Source organism: Salmo salar, chromosome ssa04 (assembly GCF_905237065.1).
Source record: "Salmo salar chromosome ssa04, Ssal_v3.1, whole genome shotgun sequence".
Lineage (NCBI taxonomy): Eukaryota > Metazoa > Chordata > Actinopteri > Salmoniformes > Salmonidae > Salmo > Salmo salar.
The window spans coordinates 42332676-42355220 of record NC_059445.1 but is presented as its reverse complement, the minus strand read 5'-3'; the positions used below and the strand labels follow the sequence as shown (position 1 = coordinate 42355220).

General features: G+C 43.2%; 2 protein-coding genes across 5 annotated transcripts; one reads left to right on the top strand and one right to left on the bottom strand.

Annotated features, from left to right (window-relative positions):
- Positions 1-2478: 2478 nt before the first annotated feature.
- kat5b (K(lysine) acetyltransferase 5b) lies at positions 2479-11338 on the top strand. Of its 4 annotated transcripts, none has more exons than XM_014196394.2 (15): positions 2479-2577; positions 2685-2751; positions 3142-3210; positions 3378-3514; positions 6065-6133; positions 6503-6685; positions 6798-6878; positions 7634-7699; positions 7956-8204; positions 8348-8437; positions 8535-8675; positions 8829-8922; positions 9779-9938; positions 10038-10119; positions 10229-11338. In XM_014196394.2, the coding sequence occupies exons 1-15, from the start codon at positions 2554-2556 to the stop codon at positions 10361-10363; spliced, it is 1647 nt and encodes a 548-aa protein (XP_014051869.1). In that variant the 5' UTR covers positions 2479-2553; the 3' UTR covers positions 10364-11338. The 4 variants fall into 4 exon arrangements, with proteins under 4 accessions (XP_014051869.1, XP_014051868.1, XP_014051867.1 ...); XM_014196391.2 differs by having other exon boundaries at positions 2480-2577; positions 3378-3640; XM_014196393.2 differs by lacking the exon at positions 6065-6133 and having other exon boundaries at positions 3378-3640.
- Positions 11339-20068: 8730 nt separating this feature from the next.
- LOC106603028 (insulinoma-associated protein 1a) lies at positions 20069-21916 on the bottom strand. Its single transcript, XM_045716948.1, has one exon. It carries the CDS (start codon positions 21733-21735, stop codon positions 20503-20505), a length of 1233 nt encoding a protein of 410 aa, XP_045572904.1. The 5' UTR covers positions 21736-21916; the 3' UTR covers positions 20069-20502.
- Positions 21917-22545: the final 629 nt, after the last annotated feature.

The following is a 22545-nucleotide window of genomic DNA, read 5'->3' as shown; positions in this document are numbered from 1 at the left end:
TGACAGGCACAACTCAAGCCTATACTCTACACAGACTTATGCGCTATAACCAATCAGAGCTGCAGTAGACTTATATGCAAATAGACCATTGCCATATATGGATTTGTGCCATTCACTGGACTGTTTTACAGCATGAGCGGTCGAGATTATTACGCTCTTGTTTTGAGATCAACACGAGAGCTGCATGTAGCCACATGCGCACAATTGTTAATATTCTTTGCTAGTTAGTGAATTATTAGCCCAGTTACGAACTTCTACAGATGCACCATTGAGAGCATCCTGTCAGGCTGTATCACTGCCTGGTATGGCAATTCCATCGTCCACAACCACAGAGGGTGGTGCGGTCTGCACAACTCATCATCTGGGCACACTGACTGCCTGCCAGGACATCTACAGCACCTGCTCTCACAGGAAGGCCAAGAAGGTCATCAAGGACCTCAGCCACCCAAGCCACGGCCTGTTCACCCCGCTTCCATCCAGCAATGTCAGAGTCTGTAATATACACTGCTCAAAAAAATAAAGGGAACACTTAAACAACACAATGTAACTCCAAGTCAATCACACTTCTGTGAAATCAAACTGTCCACTTAGGAAGCAACACTGATTGACAATACATTTCACATGCTGTTGTGCAAATGGAATAGACAACAGGTGGAAATTATAGGCAATTAGCTAGACACCCCCAATAAAGGAGTGGTTCGGCAGGTGGTGACCACAGACCACTTCTCAGTTCTTATGCTTCCTGGCTGATGTTCTGCTCTATTTTCAATGCTGGTGGTGCTTTCACTCTAGTGGTAGCATGAGACGTAGTCTACAACCCACACAAGTGGCTCAGGTAGTGCAGCTCATCCAGGATGGCACATCAATGCGAGCTGTGGCAAGAAGGTTTGCTGTGTCTGTCAGCGTAGTGTCCAGAGCATGGAGGCGCTACCAGGAGACAGGCCAGTACATCAGGAGACGTGGAGGAGGCTGTAGGAGGGCAACAACCCAGCAGCAGGACCGCTACCTCCGCCTTTGTGCAAGGACGAGCAGGAGGAGCACTGCCAGAGCCCTGCAAAATGACCTCCAGCAGGCCACAAATGTGCATGTGTCTGCTCAAACGGTCAGAAACAGACTCCATGAGGGTGGTATGAGGGCCCGACGTCCACAGGTGGGGGTTGTGCTTACAGCCCAACACCGTGCAGGACGTTTGGCATTTGCCAGAGAACACCAAGATTGGCAAATTCGCCACTGGCGCCCTGTGCTCTTCACAGATGAAAGCAGGTTCACACTGAGCACATGTGACAGACGTGACAGTCTGGAGACGCCGTGGAGAACGTTCTGCTGCCTGTAACATCCTCCAGCATGACCGGTTTGGCGGTGGGTGAGTCATGGTGTGGGGTGGCATTTCTTTGGGGGGCCGCACAGCCCTCCATGTGCTCGCCAGAGGTAGCCTGACTGCCATTAGGTACCGAGATGAGAGCCTCAGACCCCTTGTGAGACCATATGCTGGTTCGGTTGGCCCTGGGTTCCTCCTAACCCTGGGTTCCTCCTAATGCAAGACAATGCTAGACCTCATGTGGCTGGAGTGTGTCAGCAGTTCCTGCAAGAGGAAGGCATTGATGCTATGGACTGGCCCGCCCGTTCCCCAGACCTGAATCCAATTGAGCACATCTGGGACATCATGTCTCGCTCCATCCACCAATGCCACGTTGCACCACAGACAGTCCAGGAGTTGGCGGATGCTTTAGTCCAGGTCTGGGAGGAGATCCCTCAGGAGACCATCTGCCACCTCATCAGGAACATGCCCAGGCGTTGTAGGGAGGTCATACAGGCACGTGGAGGCCACACACAGTACTGAGCCTCATTTTGACTTGTTTTAAGGACATTACATCAAAGTTGGATCAGCCTGTAGTGTGGTTTTCCACTTTAATTTTGAGTGTGACTCCAAATCCAGACCTCCATGGGTTGATAAATTGGATTTCCATTGATTATTTTTGTGTGATTTTGTTGTCAGCACATTCAACTATGTAAAGAAAAAAGTATTTAATAAGATTATTTCTTTCATTCAGATCTAGGATGTGTTGTTTAAGTGTTCCCTTTATTTTTTTGAGCAGTATATATTATTCCGGACTCTGACATCTGACATTGCTCGTTCTATTTTTTTATTTTTACTTTTTGATTATGTGCGTATTGCTAAGATTTATTACTGCACTGTTAGAGCTAGAAACGCAAGCATTTCCCTGCACCTGCGAAAACATCTGCAAATCTGTGTATGCGACCAATAAACTTTGATTCGACTATGCATACTGCCTAAATGCCTAAAAGAAAGGTTGCTGCAGCATTTGTGTTAAGGACTCACTGCTTATTTATTCGTTTTAGTTTAAGACTGGGGACATGGTTCTTGTGATTATGTACATGTAGCCAGTACTTTTAGTAGTCTTCCGATGATAGTGAAGTAAACGAACAGCATCAATGCTGCGTAAACAATTGACTCCCTCGAACATACCCAGAACCATTGAGCAGGCCATTTTCCCATAACTACTTGCGCGCTTCTACATTGTACGTTCGCAGATGACCAAAATGGCGGATTCGTCGGTGGGTACTCGATAGTCCCAAATCATTATACAACTACAACGTTTATATCTAAATGTGTACCCTCAACTTTCGTGAATAAATATGTTCAATATCTTATCTTTCGACAGGTCGATGTTGTCGAGGGCTGTAGGCTCCCTGTTCTCCGAAAAAATCAGGAAAACGAAGATGAGTGGCGTGAGTATCGTCCTCTTGGCTACCACTAGGGTAGCTGGCGCAAACGTTAATAGCTGCTTAATAAAACAACTGTCATGACTGAATGTTTGAAAACACAAGCGGCTAGTTACGGTAGTGTCACATAGTAAACAAAGCCACTGGTGACGTTTAATGGAGATTTCAATTGTTTACTAATTGTCTATCAGTTACGAAAGCATTAACGTTAGCTAGATAAATATTTTGATTCTGTAGCTATGCTGAAGTTAGCTACATTTAACGTAACGATGTTGTGTTTTGTAGACAAACTTTGCTTGCTAGCTTCGTAGCCAATGTATAAATTCAGATAGCGAAGGGACCCACAGATTGGATAGGTTTCTAGATCTGTCATGTCGTGTGATGTTTTCCTTGCAGCCTTGGCTGAAATTCTCAGTGTGAAAGAGATCCCTGGGAGAAAACTCTACTATGTCCACTATATTGACTGTGAGTAGCCTATACTTCATCATGTAAATGTGAGTGTAAAACTCCAACATTGCCATCAGTGATATTGACAGAAGAAGCAGATATGTGTAAATGTGAAGTTGGCAAACATTTGACTAGAGATCAACTCAGGTGTGTGTAAATGTGTTTGTGCCTCTGCTTGTTTAAAGTCAACAAGCGTCTGGATGAGTGGGTTACGCCGGACAGGCTTGACATGAAGAAGCTCCAGTTCCCTAAGAAGGAAGCTAAAACGCCCACTAAGAACGGGCTTCCGGGGTCGCGGCCCAGCTCCCCGGAGAGCGAAGTGGTAAGAGCGGCCGGAGCTGGCCCCCAACATATCCCCAGCAGGCCCCCACAGCCGCAAGCCCAGCAGAAGTCTATACCCACCAAAACTTCTCTACCAGACTTTCAAGTGTTGCAACAACAAGCTCAGGTTTGGTAGTAGTGTCTTAAGCCCAATCCTGGAAATTGTACCCTGTTGCTTGCTATCTACATTATAACCAATGTTATTTTCCTGCAGTCGTGGTTAGTACTAAATGCTGAGATGTTGGAAAGCTATTTTTGTTAAACAACTACTCTACTGTACAACCCAATTGTTATCACCATTTGGTCTGCAGTCTTTTGGAGCTATGATATTTTAGTTAAATTAGACCAATGAACATGATGAAATGATAGACTTGGCAATTTGTGCTTCATGAATCATTTCAAAGATCTGTGAAATGCTACTTCCAGTAGCTTAATTCAAGATTTCTGTGAAATAACGTTTCTCTGGTCTTGCCTCTGTGATGAGAGACAGAATTGTCAAAATATGGGGGTGGTATTTCTTCTGTTAGATGATATACAAATGCATTTACATATGTTTTAGCCTAAGGCCAGACAAAATTGATTCACTATTTAACGGATTTTCCCCCCAGAAAAGTGAGGCGAGCAAGCAAAAAAACAAACAAAAAATCATTAAGGTGATAAGGAATAACAATACTTTACCACATTGTCCTAGGCTATATGGACATGAACAATAGGTGAAATATTCCATTTCAGACTGATTTTCAGATTATTATTATAATACACCAATTAACATTAATGAACATTATTCACATAGAATATTGCATTCTATTATACATCCTATCATGTTCAAAAATTCAAAAAAAAGTAATGTATGAATGTATTATCAGTTCAGTAATCTACTTAATTGTATAGCCTAACAAATTCAAGAATGATTAACAATAAATACTTGTAATAAAATCAAAATGTTGATGCATAATAATGAGTTCATTACCTGAATGCATCTCTATAGCCTAGGTGTTATCAAAATATTCATACAAATATGACTAGGCCTTGTAGAAAGAGGGTCAACAAGTTAGGTCTGCCAAATGGATGTAGCATTGGAAAAACATACATAAATCCAGCCATAGAGTATAACCTATCATCATCAAAACATTTTTGTTTATAACATGCACAATTAGAAGCATCAATCTATATAGATCAAGCGTGACTAAATTCAAGCCCAGTAACTTCTCACCGCATCATCCTTCGATTGTCTCGTCTGGCTGCCACGAAAAGCCCCCACCCGCTGATCTGTGTGCGGGCCACTGGCGATGTACTTTGCTGGACATGCTAGCTGTTCACGGCGACGCATCATCACATCAAACTCATTCCGTCGTGGTGTTATCGGTTGGCCTACTACTGGTAGTACGTGTAAAATGTAAGTTATGAATCGCAAATCACCATACAGCTGACACACTTCGATTTCACAAATCATTTTGACTTCTATTTGGTCATCCAAAATACTATCAGCTTGCACTGCGTCTTTGCTGATGAATGCCCTGATCTCTGGCCAGTCAATTGGTTAAATGACATTGTTTCGTCTAATAATCGCTTCCAATAGATCTGAAAATGATGCAATAACCATGAATTTAACCGACTGTTTGTTTATAATGAGGGACGTCCCACGTTTAACCTGGACACATAAATAGTAGGACTTTGCGCTGAATTCCGTCATGAGAGAGAAATGAAACATCTGCAGGCGTGTGTGTTTCACTGTCCAATCCGAGGCTCGAACACGATCTGAGGCTGTTTAGTCTCTTGGGCATCAACTTGGGAAAGCCTCAAGGGAGAGCAGACAGTGCATTATAAACAAAGCCGCATACAGTTGAAGTCGGAAGTTTACATACACTTAGGTTGGAGTCATTAAAACTCGTTTTTCAACCACTCCACAAATTTCTTGTTAACAAACTATAGTTTTGACAAGTCGGTTAGGACATCTACTTTGTGCATGACACAAGTCATTTTTCCAACAATTGTTTACAGACAGTGAATTATAAGTGAAATAATCTGTCACAATTCCAGTGGGTCAGAAGTTTACATACACTAAGTTGACTGTGCCTTTAAACAGCTTGGAAAATTCCAGAAAATGATGTCATGGCTTTAGAAGCTTCTGATAGGCTAATTGACATCATTTAAGTCAATTGGAGGTGTACCTGTGGATGTATTTCAAGGCCTACCTTCAAACTCAGTGCTTCTTTGCTTATTTTTATTTTTATTTTGGGGGGGTGTGGAGAAAAGTGAGGCGGCGCATCCGTTAAACAGTAATTCAACTTTGTCCGGCCTAAGTTTATTATAAAACTTAAACAGGTTTGTATTGTCTTGACCTCTTATTAGGTCATTCTATTTTTAAATCATGCTCAGTCTCTATGCAAACCGTATGTTTTTGTTTTGATCTACTCAAGTATATGCTATCTTGACTGGTTATTGATTAGGCTTTTATTACAATGTTCAATGAATAACATAAGTTGAAGTGAAAATACAGCGCATTGTTTGAGTGTGACTGTCAGTTCTCTTCCTTTCTGTTCAAATTCAGAGGAAGAGTCTAGATCTCAACCTTCAAACTGCCACAGCTCCTTCCAGAGGCAAAACTCTCCCCACGCCGGTACAGCATCAATTTACCCATTCTACACAGCCATGATTAAGACCTGTTTGGTCCACAAAGTCAGAATGGGTTCATAGCTACATTAGAATAGTAATGACAACAAACACATTTATGTAAGAACTCCTACAGTTGTATAATTCTAAAATCAAGGACAAACATCTTAAAAGTAGATGATTTCTAAGTAAGTGATATTGATAACTGGGGGGGGGGGGTTGTCCCGGACCTAGTATATGACTGTTTGGGAATGTAAAAGATAGCTAGAACACCTCTGTGGTGTGGTTGGGATTTGAAATCCCATCAACATAATCTTAAAATATTCATTATTTTCAGCTTTTTCTCATGTCTGCCCATGTCTCATCTCTCATACAGAAGAGGAAAGCAGAGTCTGTGTCCCTGGCAACACAAGTGTCCCCGGCAACCCCCGTGCCATGCTTGCCAGGTTCGACTGAAGCCTCTCAGGCGTCTGTTTACCCTGCTGTAAGGGACACCAACACCTTCAACCTCAAATCCAACGCCCGCGATGACCATGAGCAGCTTACCTCTCTCACCACGGTAAACCAACATTTGATAACTTTGGGTTTCAGTAATGATCAATCGCTAGTCTCCCACTATTACTCTGTTGGTGTTTGATTTCTTATCTCTTCCCCTTTTCAAATGATCCCAGAATGGTACTGCCCGTCGCCCCATGCCCAATCAGCCAGGAAGGAAGAGGAAGCAGCCCCCCAACTGCGGGGGAACGGATGAGGTTTGGAACACTTTAGGGATTATGGGAATTGCTTCTTTAATCAAGTCATTATTTGCCCTCATTTCAACTGTAGACCACCGTATCTTCTCCCATCGTTCACATTTGTAGAGTAACACACTTTAGCAACATACTGGCATCAACAAGTCATTCTTCTGTTTTCAGAAATTGCGTCTGCATCCTTTTAGCTTGAATATGTCAAAAAGAAAACAGATTTTAATACAGGACAAACTTGTTATGGATGTCACTAATACCCAGTTAGCGATAGGGCCCTTACTATGCTAGACTAGTATGAGCCGGGATACTAGATTAGCGTTGACTAACAGGATCGTACTTTCCTAGTCCTATAGGTTTACATTTCATGGTTATATGCTTTCAGTTAGACAGTAATCTGAGCAAGCCAAGTCAATTCAATGTTGGTATCAGCACAAGCACATTTTCAACAATGTTACTTGCAGCATTGTAGCTAGTGATAGTGTGAGAAGGCGAAACTGTATTTTACATAATTATGTGTGAATTCTGGAATTATTGACCATTGTGAATTATTGCCTTTCCCTTTCTGTTGTAATGTTAAGATATCCCTCCCAAATTAACAAGGAAATAAAGAACAGGTCAATATATAATATGCAGAAATCTCCCTGGTGACCTTTAACTCCTGAATCTTCCCACATTGATAAAATTAGTGTAAAGAATAATAATTTTCCTTCCCTCTTAAATCAGTGTCCAAAAGCCCTCGTCCGCTTGTGTTTTTCTGCTAGATAATAAAGGTTTTCCAGTATAACAACAGCCCTCGATGTGCCAATGTCTATCTGCAGCCAGGAGAGGTCCGTCTCATTTCCTTCTCATTGCCTGTTTGCCTGTGTCTCTTTGTTTATGGAATTATTTTAAAGCTTATGGCCTTCAATCAGACCTTTGGTATTTCATGTGAGAGCTATGTAAGGAATGCTCCCTATTTTTAATCAGTTATTTCATCTTTATTAGTTGGCTTTTATTTTGACAGGATTCTAAGCGATGTATCAGATAATGGAATAATATCGTTCTCTTCCTTTCTGCTGCTCTCTTCCTACCATTTTGCATCAGGACTCGCAGGACAGCTCTGATGGCATCCCCTCCACCCCTCGCATGACTGGCAGTCTGGTGTCGGACCGTAGCCATGACGACATTGTCACGCGTATGAAGAACATTGACTGCATTGAACTGGGCCGCCACAGGCTGAAGCCCTGGTACTTCTCGCCCTACCCACAAGAACTGACCACATTGCCTATTCTCTACCTCTGTGAGTTCTGCTTGAAGTACCTCAAGAGCCTCAAGTGTCTGCAGAGGCATCTGGTGAGATACTAGATTGGAATATCTCAATGAAATGTATGTAACACCAATACAAGAGCCAGAGGGGAGAGGGTTGCTGTGCAGTCGTAGTATTGCGTTTGAGCTGCAGAACATGTCATCACATATTATTCTCCTCTCTCATCCAGACCAAGTGTAATCTTCGGCATCCACCTGGCAATGAGATCTACCGCAAGGGCACCATCTCCTTTTTTGAAATAGATGGCAGAAAAAACAAAGTGAGTAATGCCCATGATCCTCCCTGCTGCCTGGTCATACCTCGTCAATGTAATGAGTTTCTCGCTTAACAACTGTTGTTTCTTCCATGTTTGCCAGACATACTCTCAGAACCTGTGTTTACTGGCCAAGTGTTTCCTGGACCACAAGACGCTGTACTATGACACAGACCCCTTCCTCTTCTACGTCATGACAGAGTACGACTCCAAGGGCTTCCACATAGTGGGCTACTTCTCCAAGGTACATGAAATGCTTCTTATCACCTGGTGCTTACAGTTAAACCTGTTGCTCATGATGATCAACAATAATACTGTGTAATACTTGTCGTCATTAAAACCAACCCCTTAGACATGTTGAAAATGCAGCCGACTTACAATTTTTTTCTGTGCGCAGGAGAAAGAGTCGACGGAAGATTACAATGTGGCCTGTATCCTCACCTTACCTCCCTACCAGCGGAGAGGCTACGGCAAATTACTCATCGAGTTCAGTAAGTGAACCAGTAAGAAGTTACTGACTTTAAAACATGGATTTTAATATTGGGTCTAGGGTGTTCAAACCCACTGGCTCCAGGTCATCTATAAGTCTTTGCTAGGTAAAACGCCGCCTTATCTCAGCTCACTGGTCACCATAGCAACACCCACCCGTAGCACGCGCTCCAGCAGGTATATTGCACTGGTCATCCCCAAAGCCAAAACTTCCTTTGGCCGCCTTTCCTTCCAGTTCTCTGCTGTCAATGACTGGAACGAATTGCAAAAATCTCTGAAGCTGGAGTCTTATATCTCCCTCTCTAACTTTAAGCATCAGCTGTCAGAGCAGCTTACCGATCACTGTACCTGTACACAGCCAATCTGTAAATAGCACACCCAACTACCTCATCCCCATATTATTACACCTTCTTGCTCTTTTGCACCCCAGGATCTCTACTTGCACATCATCATCTGCACATCTATCACTCCAGTATTAATGCTAAATTGTTATTATTTTTGCCTCTATGGCCTATTTATTACCTACCTCCTTAGTCTTCTACATCTGCACACACTGTACATAGATTTTTCTATTTTTATTTTATTTTGTGTTATTGACTGTGCGTTTATGTGTAACTCTGTGTTGTTTTTGTCGCACTGCTTTGCTTTATCTTGGCCAGGTTGCAGTTGTAAATGAGAACTTGTTCTTAACTGGCCTACCTGGTTAAATAAAGGTGAAATAAATAAAAAAAATCTGTACAACCAGTGTACACTGTGTGTGTGTGTGTGTGTGTGTGTGTGTGTTAAAATGATATGTGGGAGTGTGTTGAAATGTGGCCATTCAGTATGCCATAACTGAAGTTGTCTTTTGGTCATCAGGTTATGAGCTGTCTAAGGTAGAGGGAAAGACGGGCACACCAGAGAAGCCTCTGTCTGACCTGGGGCTGCTCTCCTACCGCTCCTACTGGTCCCAGACCATCCTGGAGATCCTCATGGACCTCAAGCCTGACAATGGGGAGCGGCCGCAGATCACCATCAAGTACGCCTCTGTCCTGTTGTTCTACCAGCTTGTTCCCTTTTATAGCTCAAGCTGCTGTTATTTCTGTAACCTAATATCATGCGTCTTGTGTATTTCCAGTGACATCAGCGAGATCACCAGCGTGAAGAAAGAGGATGTCATATCTACACTTCAGTACCTTAACCTAATTAACTACTATAAGGTGACGGATACTAGTGCAGGGGACAACACTTCAGCACTTCACTTTTTTTAAATGAAAGGGCAATCTTGATCAGCATATTTGAACCTCTTCTCTCCCTGTGGCTTCTCAGGGCCAGTATATCCTGACTCTTTCGGAGGACATAGTGGAGGGGCATGAGAGGGCAATGCAGAAGCGTCACCTGCGCATCGACTCCAAATGCCTTCACTTCACCCCCAAGGACTGGAGCAAGAGGGGCAAGTGGTAGGACCCTATCTGGTTCTCCTGGTCTCTTTCTCTTTTACCGCATACTTTCCTGAAGCACTCTGGGTGAAGAGCACCACACAGGTCTCAGAGGATCAAAGATTTAAAAATGAACAAGAACTGTTTATATTCAGCATCATTTTTCTGATTCATGTCCAACCTCCTATTGGCCTCAGCAGATTCTCTCTGTCATTAGCAACAGTAGATCCATTTGCTTAGTCTCAATAGTACGAATGGTCATCAACTAATGTTGGATAGATGACTCCTACCATCTGTTTCTTTGCCTTCCTGGCATTTGTCTTAGTCAGATTTCAACCCTCTTGGACTAGTCAGTAATTAGTTATTTTCACCTACATAAGCACATAATACTATGTTATTGTTTTGGATGTGATCTTGAATAATGAGTGCACATATACACAGTCTCATTGATCCGACGCACTATGAGAATTACAGATCTAACTGCTTGCGACCAGTAGTAATTGTATATACTGTTTTATAAAGGATTTTTTTTAAAGGTGTGATGCATTTCTGTATGTTAAATGAGATGTGCGGGGATGCTCAGTACAGAAGATAAGCCATGTTGAACTCTTACAAGAATGTATATTTGGATACCTCTACAGTTGTCTGTCCTTTAATAACAAATGGAATGTAAACTAACACGTTTGGCACAATAGCGTGTCATTTAATTTAAAGAGACTATTTACTGTACATTTGTGTGTATTCATTTGTAACAAGTGATTCATACTTTGTTATTGTGTTCAATGGTTAGACAGCTATTCTATTTCCCTTCATATTTAAGTGTAAATTCTACATGGAGTCGTCTTCTCTTTGTAAGTGGTTTAGAGTTAAGGAATGGGTGATTCAAATTGTTGTATTAGATGTATTGAAAAAGACTATAAATCTAACCAACGGATGAGATTTGATATAAGAGCCTTAAAGAGAGATGGCTTTACACATCTAATAAACCAGGACACTTTTACTATGTTTCATGTCTTTAATGAGTTATCAACTGATAAAATCTGACTGAGTTGTCATCACTCACAGGGAGAAATATGGTTGTTTTCTTTAAGTTTCACCCATGTTATTTTCCTTATTTGTGGTCGTTCCCCTGAATGTCCTCATTTGACTGAAAAGGAGGTCAAAAGAATGTAGTTTAGGAACTGAATCAGAAGACCTATTCCTGGGCTGTTTAGACATTCCCGGGCATCTTAGGCAGCAGACACATACATTTTACTTCCATATAAATGTATCTAGTGTGCTCTGCTCCAGAAGTTGTCTTTGTGTACAAAGAAAGAAGAATGCTTAGTCTCTTACCTCTTCCCATACTTATTGTCAATTTTGAGGAACTCAATTTCATAGAACTCCTCTCGTCTGTGGTTTACTGGAGCTCTATAGGCAGGTAACGTGAAGAGGAGACAGTTCTGTCTTCTGCCTATTGGTTGCATTTAGCCTCACCCATGTGCTAAGTGGGAGCCTTTTGAAATTGTAGGACCAACCTAACTTCTTCATTGACTGCATCTCGTCCTCATAAACTCAGCAAAAAAAAGAAGCGTCCTCTCAAAGTCAACTATGTTAATTTTCGGCAAACTTAACGTGTGTAAATATTTGTATGAACATAAGATTCAACAACTGAGACATAAACAGAACAACTTCCACAGACGTGTGACTAACAGAAATTGAAAAATGTGTCCCTGAACAAAGGAGGGGTCAAAAGTAATAGTATCTGGTGTGGCCACCAGCTGCATTAAGTACTGCAGTGCATCTCCTCCTCATGGACTGCACCAGATTTGCCAGTTCTTGCTGTGAGATGTTACCCCACTCTTCCACCAAGGCACCTGCAAGTTCCCAGACATTTCTGGGGGGAATGGCTCTAACCCTCACCCTCTGATCCAACAGGTCCCAGACGTTCTCAATGGGATTGAGATCCGGGCTCTTTGCTGCCCATGGCAGAACACTGACATTCCTGTCTTGCAGGAAATCACGCACAGAACAAGCAGTATGACTGGTGGCATTGTCATGCTGGAGGGTCATGTCAGGATGAGCCTGCAGGAAGGGTACCACATGAGGGAGGAGGATGTCTTCCCTGTAACGCACAGCGTTGACATTGCCTGCAATGACAACAAGCTCAGTCCGATGATGCTGTGACACACAGCCCCAGACCATGACGGACCCTCCACTTCCAAATCGATCCCGCTCCAGAGTACAGGCCTTGGTGTAATGCTCATTCCTTTGACGATAAACGTGAATCCGACCATCACCCCTGGTGAGACAAAACCACAACTCGTCAGTGAAGAACACTTTTTACCAGTCCTGTCTGGTCCAGCGACGGTGAGTTTGTGCCCATAGGCGACATTGTTGCCGGTAATGTCTGGTGAGGACCTGCCTTACAACAGGCCTACAAGCACTCAGTCCAGCCCTTCTCAGCCTATTGCGGACAGTCTGAGTACTGATGGAGGGATTGTGCGTTCCTGGTGTAACTCGGGCAGTTGTTGCCATCCTGTATCTGTCCCACAGGTGTGATGTTCGGATGTACCGATCCTGTGCAGGTGTTGTTACACGTGGTCTGCCACTGCGAGGACGATCAGCTGTCCATCCTGTCTCCCTGTAGCACTGTCTTAGGCGTCTCACAGTACGGACATTGCAATTTCTTGCCCTGGCCACATCTGCAGTTCTCAAGCCTCCTTGCAGCATGCCTAAGGCACGTTCACGCAGATGAGCAGGGACCGTGGGCATCTTTCTTTTGGTGTTTTTCAGAGTCAGTAGAAAGGCCTCTTTAGTGTCCTAAGTTTTCTTAACTGTGACCTTAATTGCCTACCGTCTGTAAGCTGTTAGTGTCTTAACGACCGTTCCACAGGTGCATGTTCATTAATTGTTTATTGGACAAGCATGGGAAACAGTGTTTAAACCCTTTACAATGAAGATCTGTGAAGTTATTTGGATTTTATGAATTATCTTTGAAAGACAGGGTACTGAAATAAGGACGTTTCCTTTTTTGCTGAGTTTATGTCCCCTAAAGTAGAAAAGAATAGAGAAAGAATGTAATGTTCAGCAAAATCTACTCCAGTATCTGTCTTGCCTTATTGTTTGTCATGTTCTGAATAGCTTTTGGATCTTTTAACGTTTCTTGATTGTCAGTTGGAAGTTGTCGACAAGGACAGCAATGAATAGACTATGCAGGGAAAATCACAATGTACAACAAACATACTGTAGTGTCTTTGTTGCAACATTTATAAGCTTACTCACTTGAGGAAAGTGAAGTATTCCACCACAATGTACAGAACAAGAAAGATTATAATGTGGGTGGACCTTTCAAAAAAGGAATGTACATCATGACCTCAGTTAGTTACATGGTGATGATGACTGATAATGGCCAACTTCTAGACCATGCTTCACACAAACAGTAGTGTTCTCTCACCGTGGTCTCAGCGGGTAGAGGAGATGAAAACCCAGTCATCCGTGAGCGTGAGCAGCTGGAACAGGGTGCGAAACTCTCCGGGCCGGGCTCGTTGAACATCTCTCGGAAAATGACAGAAAACATGAAGAGGAATGTGAACATGAGGATGATAGCCCCCATGGACTGGAGGCAGGTGGACATGATGGACTGGAGATTTTGGAGAAAGATGTCAAGGAAAGGATGACATGTTACTGAACCGTGATGAAAGATATACAGAACACAAAGTTACGTTCGGAAAGTATTCAGACCCCTTGACTTTTTGCACATTTTGTTATGTTACAGCCTTATTCTAAAATTGATTAAATTCATCTGTCAATCTACACACATTACCCCATAATGACAGAGCGAAAACAGGTTTTTAGAAATTTTTGCAAATGTATTCAAAATAAAAACAGAAATACTTTATTTACACAAGTATTCAGACCATTTGCTATGAGACTTGAAATTGAACTCCGGTGCATCCTGTTTCGATTGGTCATCCTTGATGTTTCTACAACTTGATTGGAGTCCATCTGTGGTAAATTAACATGATTTAGAAAGGCACACACCTGTCTATGTAAGGTCCCACAGTTGATAGTGCATTTCAGAGCAAGAACCAAGCCATGACGTCGAAGGAATTATCTGTAGAGCTTCGAGACAGGATTGTGACGAGGCACAGATCTGGGGAAGGGTACCAAAAAATGTCTGAAGCATTGAAGGTCCCCAAGAACACAGTGGCTTCCATCATTCTTAAATGGAAGACGTTTGGAACCACCAAGACTCTTCCTAGAGCTGGCCGCCCGGCCAAACTGAGCAATCGGGAGAAGGGCCTTGGTCAGGGAGGTGACCAAGAACCCGATGATCACTCTGACAGTGCTCCAGAGTTCCTTTGTGGAGATGGGAGGCCACTAATCAGGCCTTTATGTTAAAGTGGCCAGACGGAAGCCACTCCTCAGTAAAAGGAACGTGACAGCCCACTTGGAGTTTGCCAAAAGGCACCTAAAGGACTCTCAGACCATGAGACCAATAACGAACTATTGGGCCTGAATGCCAAGTGTCATGTGTGGAGGAAACCTGGCACCATCCCTATGGTGAAGCATGGTGATGGCAGCATCATGCTGCGGGGATGTTTTTCAGTGGCGGGGACTGGGAGACTAGTCAGGATCGAGGGAAAGATGAATGGAGCAAAGTACAGAGAGATCCTTGATGAAAACCTACTCCAGAGCTCTCAGGACCCCAGAATGGGGCGGAGGTTCACCTTCCAACAAGACGACGACCCTAAACACACAGCTAAGACAATGCAGGAGTGGCCCAGCCGGAGCCCGGACTTGAACCCGATCGAACATCTCTGGAGAGATCTGAAAATAGCTGTGCAGCGACGCTCCCCATCCAACCTGACAGAGCTTGAGAGGATCGGCAGAGAAGAATGGGAGAAACATTTCTAAAAACCTGTTTTTACTTTGTCATTATGGGGTATTGTGATGTCATTATGGGGTATTGTGTGTAGATTGATGAGGGAAAAAACGATTTAATACATTTTAAAATAAGGCTGTAATGTAACAAAATGTGGAAGAAGTCAAGGGGTCTGAATTCTTGTACACTGTAAAACTTCAAATATTTTGCTGAATTACAGTTCATATAAGGAAATCAGTCAATTGAAATGAATTCATTTGGCCCTAATCTATGGATTTCACATGAATGGGCAGGGATGCAGCCAAACAGGCCAAACAACTTGAGAGCCAGGCCCACCCACTGGGGAGCCAGGCCCAGCCAATCTGAATGAGTTTTTCCCCCACGAAAGGGACAAATTCTCTAAAATAACGTTGGAAGCAGCTTGTGGTAGAGAAATTAACATTCAATTCTCTGACAACAGCTCTGGTGGACATTCCTGCAGTCAGCATGCCAATTGCACGCTCCTTCAAAACTTGAGATATCTGTGGCATTGTGTTGTGTGACAAAACAGCACATTTTAGTGTCCTTTTGTCTCCAGCACAAGTTGCACCTGTGGAATGATCATGCTGTTTAATCAGCATCTTGATAGGCCACATGTCAGGTGGATGGATTATCTTGACTTTTATTTTTTATTTAACATTTATTAAACTAGGTAAGTCAGTTAAGAACCCTCCCCTAACCCGGACAATGCTGGGCCAATTGTGCGGCGCCCTATTGGACTCCCGATCACAGCCGGTTGTGATACAGCGCGGGATCGAACCCACTTCTGTAGTGACAACTCTAGCACTGCAGTGCCTTAGACCAATGCGCCACTCAGGAACCCCTCATGATCGCCATCGCAAAGGATAAAATGCTCACTAACAGGGATGTGAACAAATTGAGAGAAATAAGCTGTTTGTGAGTATGGAACATTTCTGGGATATTTTTTTCAGCTCATGAAACATGGGACCAGAGCATTACATGTTGCATTTATATTTTTGTTCAGTATAGATAGGGATGTATTCATATACAGTTGAAGTCGGAAGTTTACATACACTTAGGTTGGAGTCATTAAAACTTGTTTTACAACCACCACAAATTTCTTGTTAACAAACTATAGTTTTGGCAAGTCGGTTAGGACATCTACTTTGTGCATGACACAACAAATTTTTCCAACAATTGTTTACAGACAGATTATTTTACTTATAATTCATTGTATCACAATTCCAGTGGGTCAGAAGTTTACATACACCAAGTTGACTGTTCCTTTAAACTGCTTGGAAAATTCCAGAAAATGATGTCATGGCTTTAGAAGCTTCTGATAGGCTAATTGACATCATTTGAGTCAATTGGAGGTGTACCTGTGGATGTATTTCAAGGCCTACCTTCAAACTCAGTGCCGCTTTGCTTGAAATCATGGGAAAATCAAAAGAAATCATGCAAGACCTCAGAAAAAAATTGTAGACCTCCACAAGTCTGGTTCATCCTTGGGAGCAATTTCCAAACGCCTGAAGGTACCACGTTCATCTGTACAAACAATAGTATGCAAGTATAGACATCATGGGATCACGCAGCCGTCATACCGCTCAGGAAGGAGACGCGTTCTGTCTCCTAGAGATGAATGTACTTTGGTGCGAAAAGTGCAAATCAATCCCAGAACAACAGCAAAGGACCTTGTGAAGATGCTGGAGGAAACAGGTACAAAAGTATCTATATCCACAGTAAAACGAGTCCTATATTGACATAACCTGAAAGGCCGCTCAGCAAGGAAGAAGCCACTGCTCCAAATCCGCCATAAAAAGCCAGACTACGGTTTGCAACTGCACATGGGGACAAAGATCGTACTTTTTGGAGAAATGTCCTCTGGTCTGATGAAACAAAAATAGAACTGTTTGGCCATTATGACCATTGTTATGTTTGGAGGAAAAAGGGGGAGGCTTGCAAGCCAAAGAACACCATCCCAACCGTGAAGCACGGGGGTGGCAACATCATGTTTTGGGGGTGCTTTGCTGCAGGAAGGACTGGTGCATTTCACAAAATAGATGGCATCATGAGGAATGAAAATTATCTGGATATATTGAAGCAACATCTCGACATCAGTCAGGAAGTTAAAGCTTGGTCACAAATGGGTCTTCCAAATGGACAATGACCCCAAGAATACTTCCAAAGTTGTGGCAAAATGGCTTAAGGACAACAAAGTCAAGGTATTGGAGTGGCCATTACAAAGCCCTGACCTCAATCCTATCGAAAATGTATGGGCAGAACTGAAAAAGCGTGTGGGAGCAAGGAGGCCTACAAACCTGACTCAGTTACACCAGCTCTGTCAGGAGGAATGGGCCAAAATTCACCCGACTTATTGTGGGAAGCTTGTGGAAGGCTACCCAAAACATTTGACCCAAGTTAAACAGTTTAAAGGCAATGCTACCAAATACTAATTGAGTGTATGTAAACTTCTGACCCACTGGGAATGTGATGAAATAAGTAAAAGCTGAAATAAATATGTATCTCTACTATTATTCTGACATTTTACATTCTTAAAATAAAGTGGTGATTCTAACTGACCTAAGACGGAATTTTTACTAGGATTAAATGTCAGGAATTGTGAAAAACTGAGTTTAAATGTATTTGGCTAAGGTGTATGTAAACTTTCAACTTCAACTGTAGGTTATGTACTATAGGTTATTTACATCCATTGAAGTGCTATGATGAGAAATCAAACAGGGGTGGTCGGTCTGAGTAATGAGTTAAAGCTGGAAGACACTCAGCATCCTACCGGATGGTATGCAATACCCGGAATGCTCAGATGGTCTAAACCCCTTTGAAAATCTTGAGGATACAGAAGACTGTGGATGCCTGGCCTACACTGGAGCTCCCTACTCAGACTCAATAAGTGGCAGCAGTAAGTCAACAAGGCTCATGATAATGATGAAAAAGTCGGAGGAAGAGAGAGAAAGATGGGCAGAGGAGAAAAATAGAAAGTAGGTGAAACAGTGGGACACTCTTGTTGTTGTAAAACATTGGAGAGGGTTTAGCGACTGCCCCCAATGCAAACAGCTACCAACCAGGTCATATCAGGGGTTTTTGAAGTAGAGTCGACCCCAGACAAGCATTTTCAAGCTTTCGGCACACATTCCATTAAATAGATTGCCTGGAAAGCAGGAACTGGCTTGTTGAGCCTGCATAACAGATCATGAGTGATGATGGTCGTGCAGTAGACATGCAAACATAACAGGGTGAGAGGTTTTATGACGGTGTGGATTGTAAGTACTGGATTCTGAAGTCATTCTTCCATGTAAAAGTAAAATGTTGTAGGTGAGTATGTTGGCTAAGTGAGTGCTCACAGGGTTATGGGGAGTCTTGACCTTTCCAGTCACTGCCTGTATGTTAGTGATGGTTGACATTCCATCTTGCACTCCAGGCTAAACACACACACACACACACACACGCAGAGAAGAGTACCAGAGTATCATGAAAACATGATCAAACCTGTAATCTCTTATTGTAACAACCTCTAATGCTACTGATGCCATGGCCACCAAAAGGGTCATAGTGGGGAACCTTGAGCACTTTCTGATGGCGGCACAATTATATATTGTATTGTTAGACTTAGAGGAACTTGACTTTTCCCAGGGGAACATTACTTCATGCCGTTACTACTTTATCTTCACAACATTTACCAGTTTCATTACAAACACTTACTTGTAATTAAGGCATCTGTCAAATATTCATGAATACAAACAAGTAGCTAAGCATTTACCCAATTGTCTCTGGAAAAGATGAAACCTTCAGCATGGAGGTATGGTACAGAAAGCCACTGGAATACATCAGTGCTTCATAAGGATTTATTTATTCTCAACACTTCTTTGACCATTCCTTCTATTCCATGCATTCAATTCTACTCCACTCTGCCCAAGGAGTAGTCTTTGCCTTTGGCGAGTGGCAAGGAGTGGAATGTTAGCTAAAAAGACTGGTATCCAGGCTACTCAAGGAGAGGGGAGTTCCCTTTTCTGGGGCGTAAAAGCAAGCAGCAGCAATAATATTTTGTACCACAAGGGTGCGGGATGATACCAGTGTAGCTTAACAACAATTGTTTTCAGTTGATATGAGAGGATCTCTTGCGGCTAAAATGAATGAAGGACTCTTCCCTGGCTTTTTATTAGAAGCCATTTCAGTTTCAACCATTTACATTTATTTTGGAATAGCGTTAAAAAAGTAGGGCCTACTCATGTGCCAGATTTCCAACATATTTTTAAATGGTAATATGGCTACATTTTCAAATGGATAATAGGCTAATCACTACGTTTTATGAAAACGTGTGTATTTTCGTATATATAGCCCAAAAAATTTTACCATAAGAATGCCCCTTCTGTCTGTAAAACGCTGCAACCTGGTCTCAGAGCATTTCGTATTATTCTGTTCGTAATGACGAGACACTCCATTTAGTATGATACAGTATCATATACATTTTTTGTGTCCAGGATTACGTTTACTATGTTGTTTCTAGTCTATAAGACTAGGCTGAACTAAAGACTAACCGTTATCATATTGCACCTTGCCCCGCTTCCCCTGAACTTGAACCTAATGACCACTGTCAAGGTCGATGTATAAAGTTGGAAATTGATTGTCGGTTGGGCCCATTCTATATCAAATGGGGACATGGCATTGACCATGTTTTTCAATGGTCTATCTATCACATCACAAGTAGACCTGATCCATCAACTCTAAATAAAGGGCATATTTGGGGATTTGGTGTTGCCATGTATGGAAAGTAGATGTTGCAGAAATGGATGTAGCCTAACAAAAAGTAAACACAATAAGATATTTTATATAATAAATACACAATTGCAGAGTAGATTTATACTTTATTATTTCAGGAAGAAGTTGGCATGATAGTATTGTGTTTCAAGGAAAGTATGACATTAATTTGGACAGAGGTCATTTGAGGCAATGCTTAATTGGTTTTAATGTCATTGCTCACATCAACCCAGTCAAAAGCAACATGATTAATACAAATCTGGGCAGATAAATAAATAAACAAATACATTATTAAATAAACAAATCAATAAATATCAAATAAATAATCGATTATAGATAAATATACTTTTGTAAAAAAAAAATAAAAAAAAAGAAGACATTTACACAAAACTATACTATTCAGGAGGAACATTTCTGATTTCACAACAAAGAGGTTTGTCCCTTCGCGAGGTGAAACAAATGTTTACAATAACTCTGTCCAAACGGAATGAAGTCATTGATGCCGAAGCAAAAGCCTGAGGCCATTAAATAGTTTGGGACAAAACGATCACCTGTCTGTGCTCCGTTGGGTGATACTTGTTGATGTGTCTGGTGAGGCCAGGGGAGGAGAAGAAATTATCCCCACAAAATCGACACGGAAACACCTCTCCTGTCACCTTTGTGATGCGCTCGGTCCCTGCGTATTTGGCGGAGGGCTGGGGTGATTCCCGGCCGGACTCGAGCGGTTGGTCTGTGACTATGGCCAAAGGAGAGGACGGAGTCTGATTCTGGGGATGACTAGCTGCTTTCCTGTTGTGCAAGGCCAGGTGTTTCCTCAGGTACGCTTGTTTTCTGAATTTCTTTGAGCACTGTGGGCAGCTGAACATCATTTCTTCATCAGAGCCCGAGTCTGAGGGTGGCGTGGAGGGTGGGAGCGTAAATCTGGCTGTTGGTGTATGAGGCCGGCTCTCCTCTCTTTGCGACGAGACTCTCTCCACTTGGAAACCCTTTGGCTTGTGCCAACGTCGGTGGGAGGCCAGGTTAGCGGGACAACTAAAAACTTTGTCACACTCGTCGCAGCGATATTCGACTCGGACGATGCGAGAGCACTTGTGGAAGGCCAAAGTTAGAGGGTCCGCGTACCGCTCCTTGCAAAGCTGACAGATGAACTCTCCAAGCGGACTACTGGTGTTGGAGCGCTGCTTCACCTCATCCTCTGCCTCCTCCGTAATGCGCAACCCGAGGACGGGAGATGTGGTTACCTCATTCTTCTCTTGGTTTGGGGAGCTTGAGGACTTGCGCTTTTTGGAATTAGTATGGGGAGATCTGGCGTTGGAGAAGGCAGGTCGCTTCACTGCTGCATATTTAGCATTCCCGCACATGGTGTCCAGTCTGGTGGTCATCTCCGGAAGAGACGGCGACACTGGGGAGCCATCAATGGCGAAGCTTCCCAAATTTGCCTCGGGAAAGGTATCTGCTGGAGCAGGAGAAAGAGAGCTGAGCATTTGATGAGCGGCGTCCGCTGGTGGGTATTGATATCCCTCGCTGTCCGGTCGGGTCGGGCTCAGCGAGGGCGCGCAGTGAGACTCTGACATACCACCGAAAATAACCCGGCTCGGAACTCTGATAAAGTTGTGGCACACCGAGGGCTGTGCATGAACTGGGGCATTCTCGACTAGCGGCGAACCGTTGGCGACCAGCGCCAAGTCCTCCTCGCGCATCCTGTATGAAACAGGACCAGCCTTTTTAGAACGTTTTATAAGGAAACCCTTTGGCATGGTGACTGTCAGGAAGCACACACGACGCGTTATCTTCAACCTCAATACGTTTTCACTGTTAAAGTCGAGGCCAGGGATTGTAAAGAGGCGTGCGTAATCGTAATGCGTCCTGTTCTCTCTGCGGTACTTGTCCACACTGGCCCTCTGTCGTTTGTCTCGGTCTTTATAAAGGCCCCAAGCTGTCATTGTGCGTCAGTTAGGACGCAGATGGCAGCAGTCCAGCCGTCAATAGAAAGGCCCGGCAACATGATCCACCGGGAGTCTCTGAGGAGCACAGCGGCAGATGTCAGCCTCCCCCATTGCCTAGGCCCCTGTCTTCCCCCGCCCCACACCCACCCCGACCACTTGCCCCGTCCTTGACGGTTCCTAGCCATTATGTAGATTACACAGAGCCATACCACACTTATCCAGCCTTTATCTTCCCATGTCCTCTGAGACTCTATTCAACACACACGTGCCACAGCCGTCCGTCCATTCATCGAAACGCACGAATCAAAAGGAGGGGAAAAGTGCCTGCGGGAGTCAGGTTTGTGTCAGTTTGGGGGCAAAGACTCAGAGCAGATGAGGCACAGCACCAGTGAATCTATGCAGATCAGTGTTCAATGCTCTGCTCAAACGCACCTTAGCCTCTTATAGACTACACTTAGGCGTCCAGGGGCATTCAACTCTTTGAACATGTTAATTTCATTAAAAAAAAATGTGTGATTCAACATTATGAGAAGAAAAAGCACACACAAAATAACATATGATTTGTTCAGTCCCTGGTGTGAAGGGGATCCTAATTATTTTAATAGGCGTCATCAACTCTGC

Bases quoted from the DNA above. Each gene is read 5' to 3' on its own strand.
- LOC106603028 (XM_045716948.1), bottom strand. From the start codon at position 21,735: ATGCCAAAGGGTTTCCTTATAAAACGTTCTAAAAAGGCTGGTCCTGTT.
- kat5b (XM_014196391.2), top strand. From the start codon at position 2,554: ATGACCAAAATGGCGGATTCGTCG. The intron at 2,752-3,141 runs GTGAGTATCGTC...TTTTCCTTGCAG, and splicing joins GGAAAACGAAGATGAGTGGC to CCTTGGCTGAAATTCTCAGT. The intron at 10,120-10,228 runs GTGACGGATACT...GTGGCTTCTCAG, and splicing joins ACCTAATTAACTACTATAAG to GGCCAGTATATCCTGACTCT.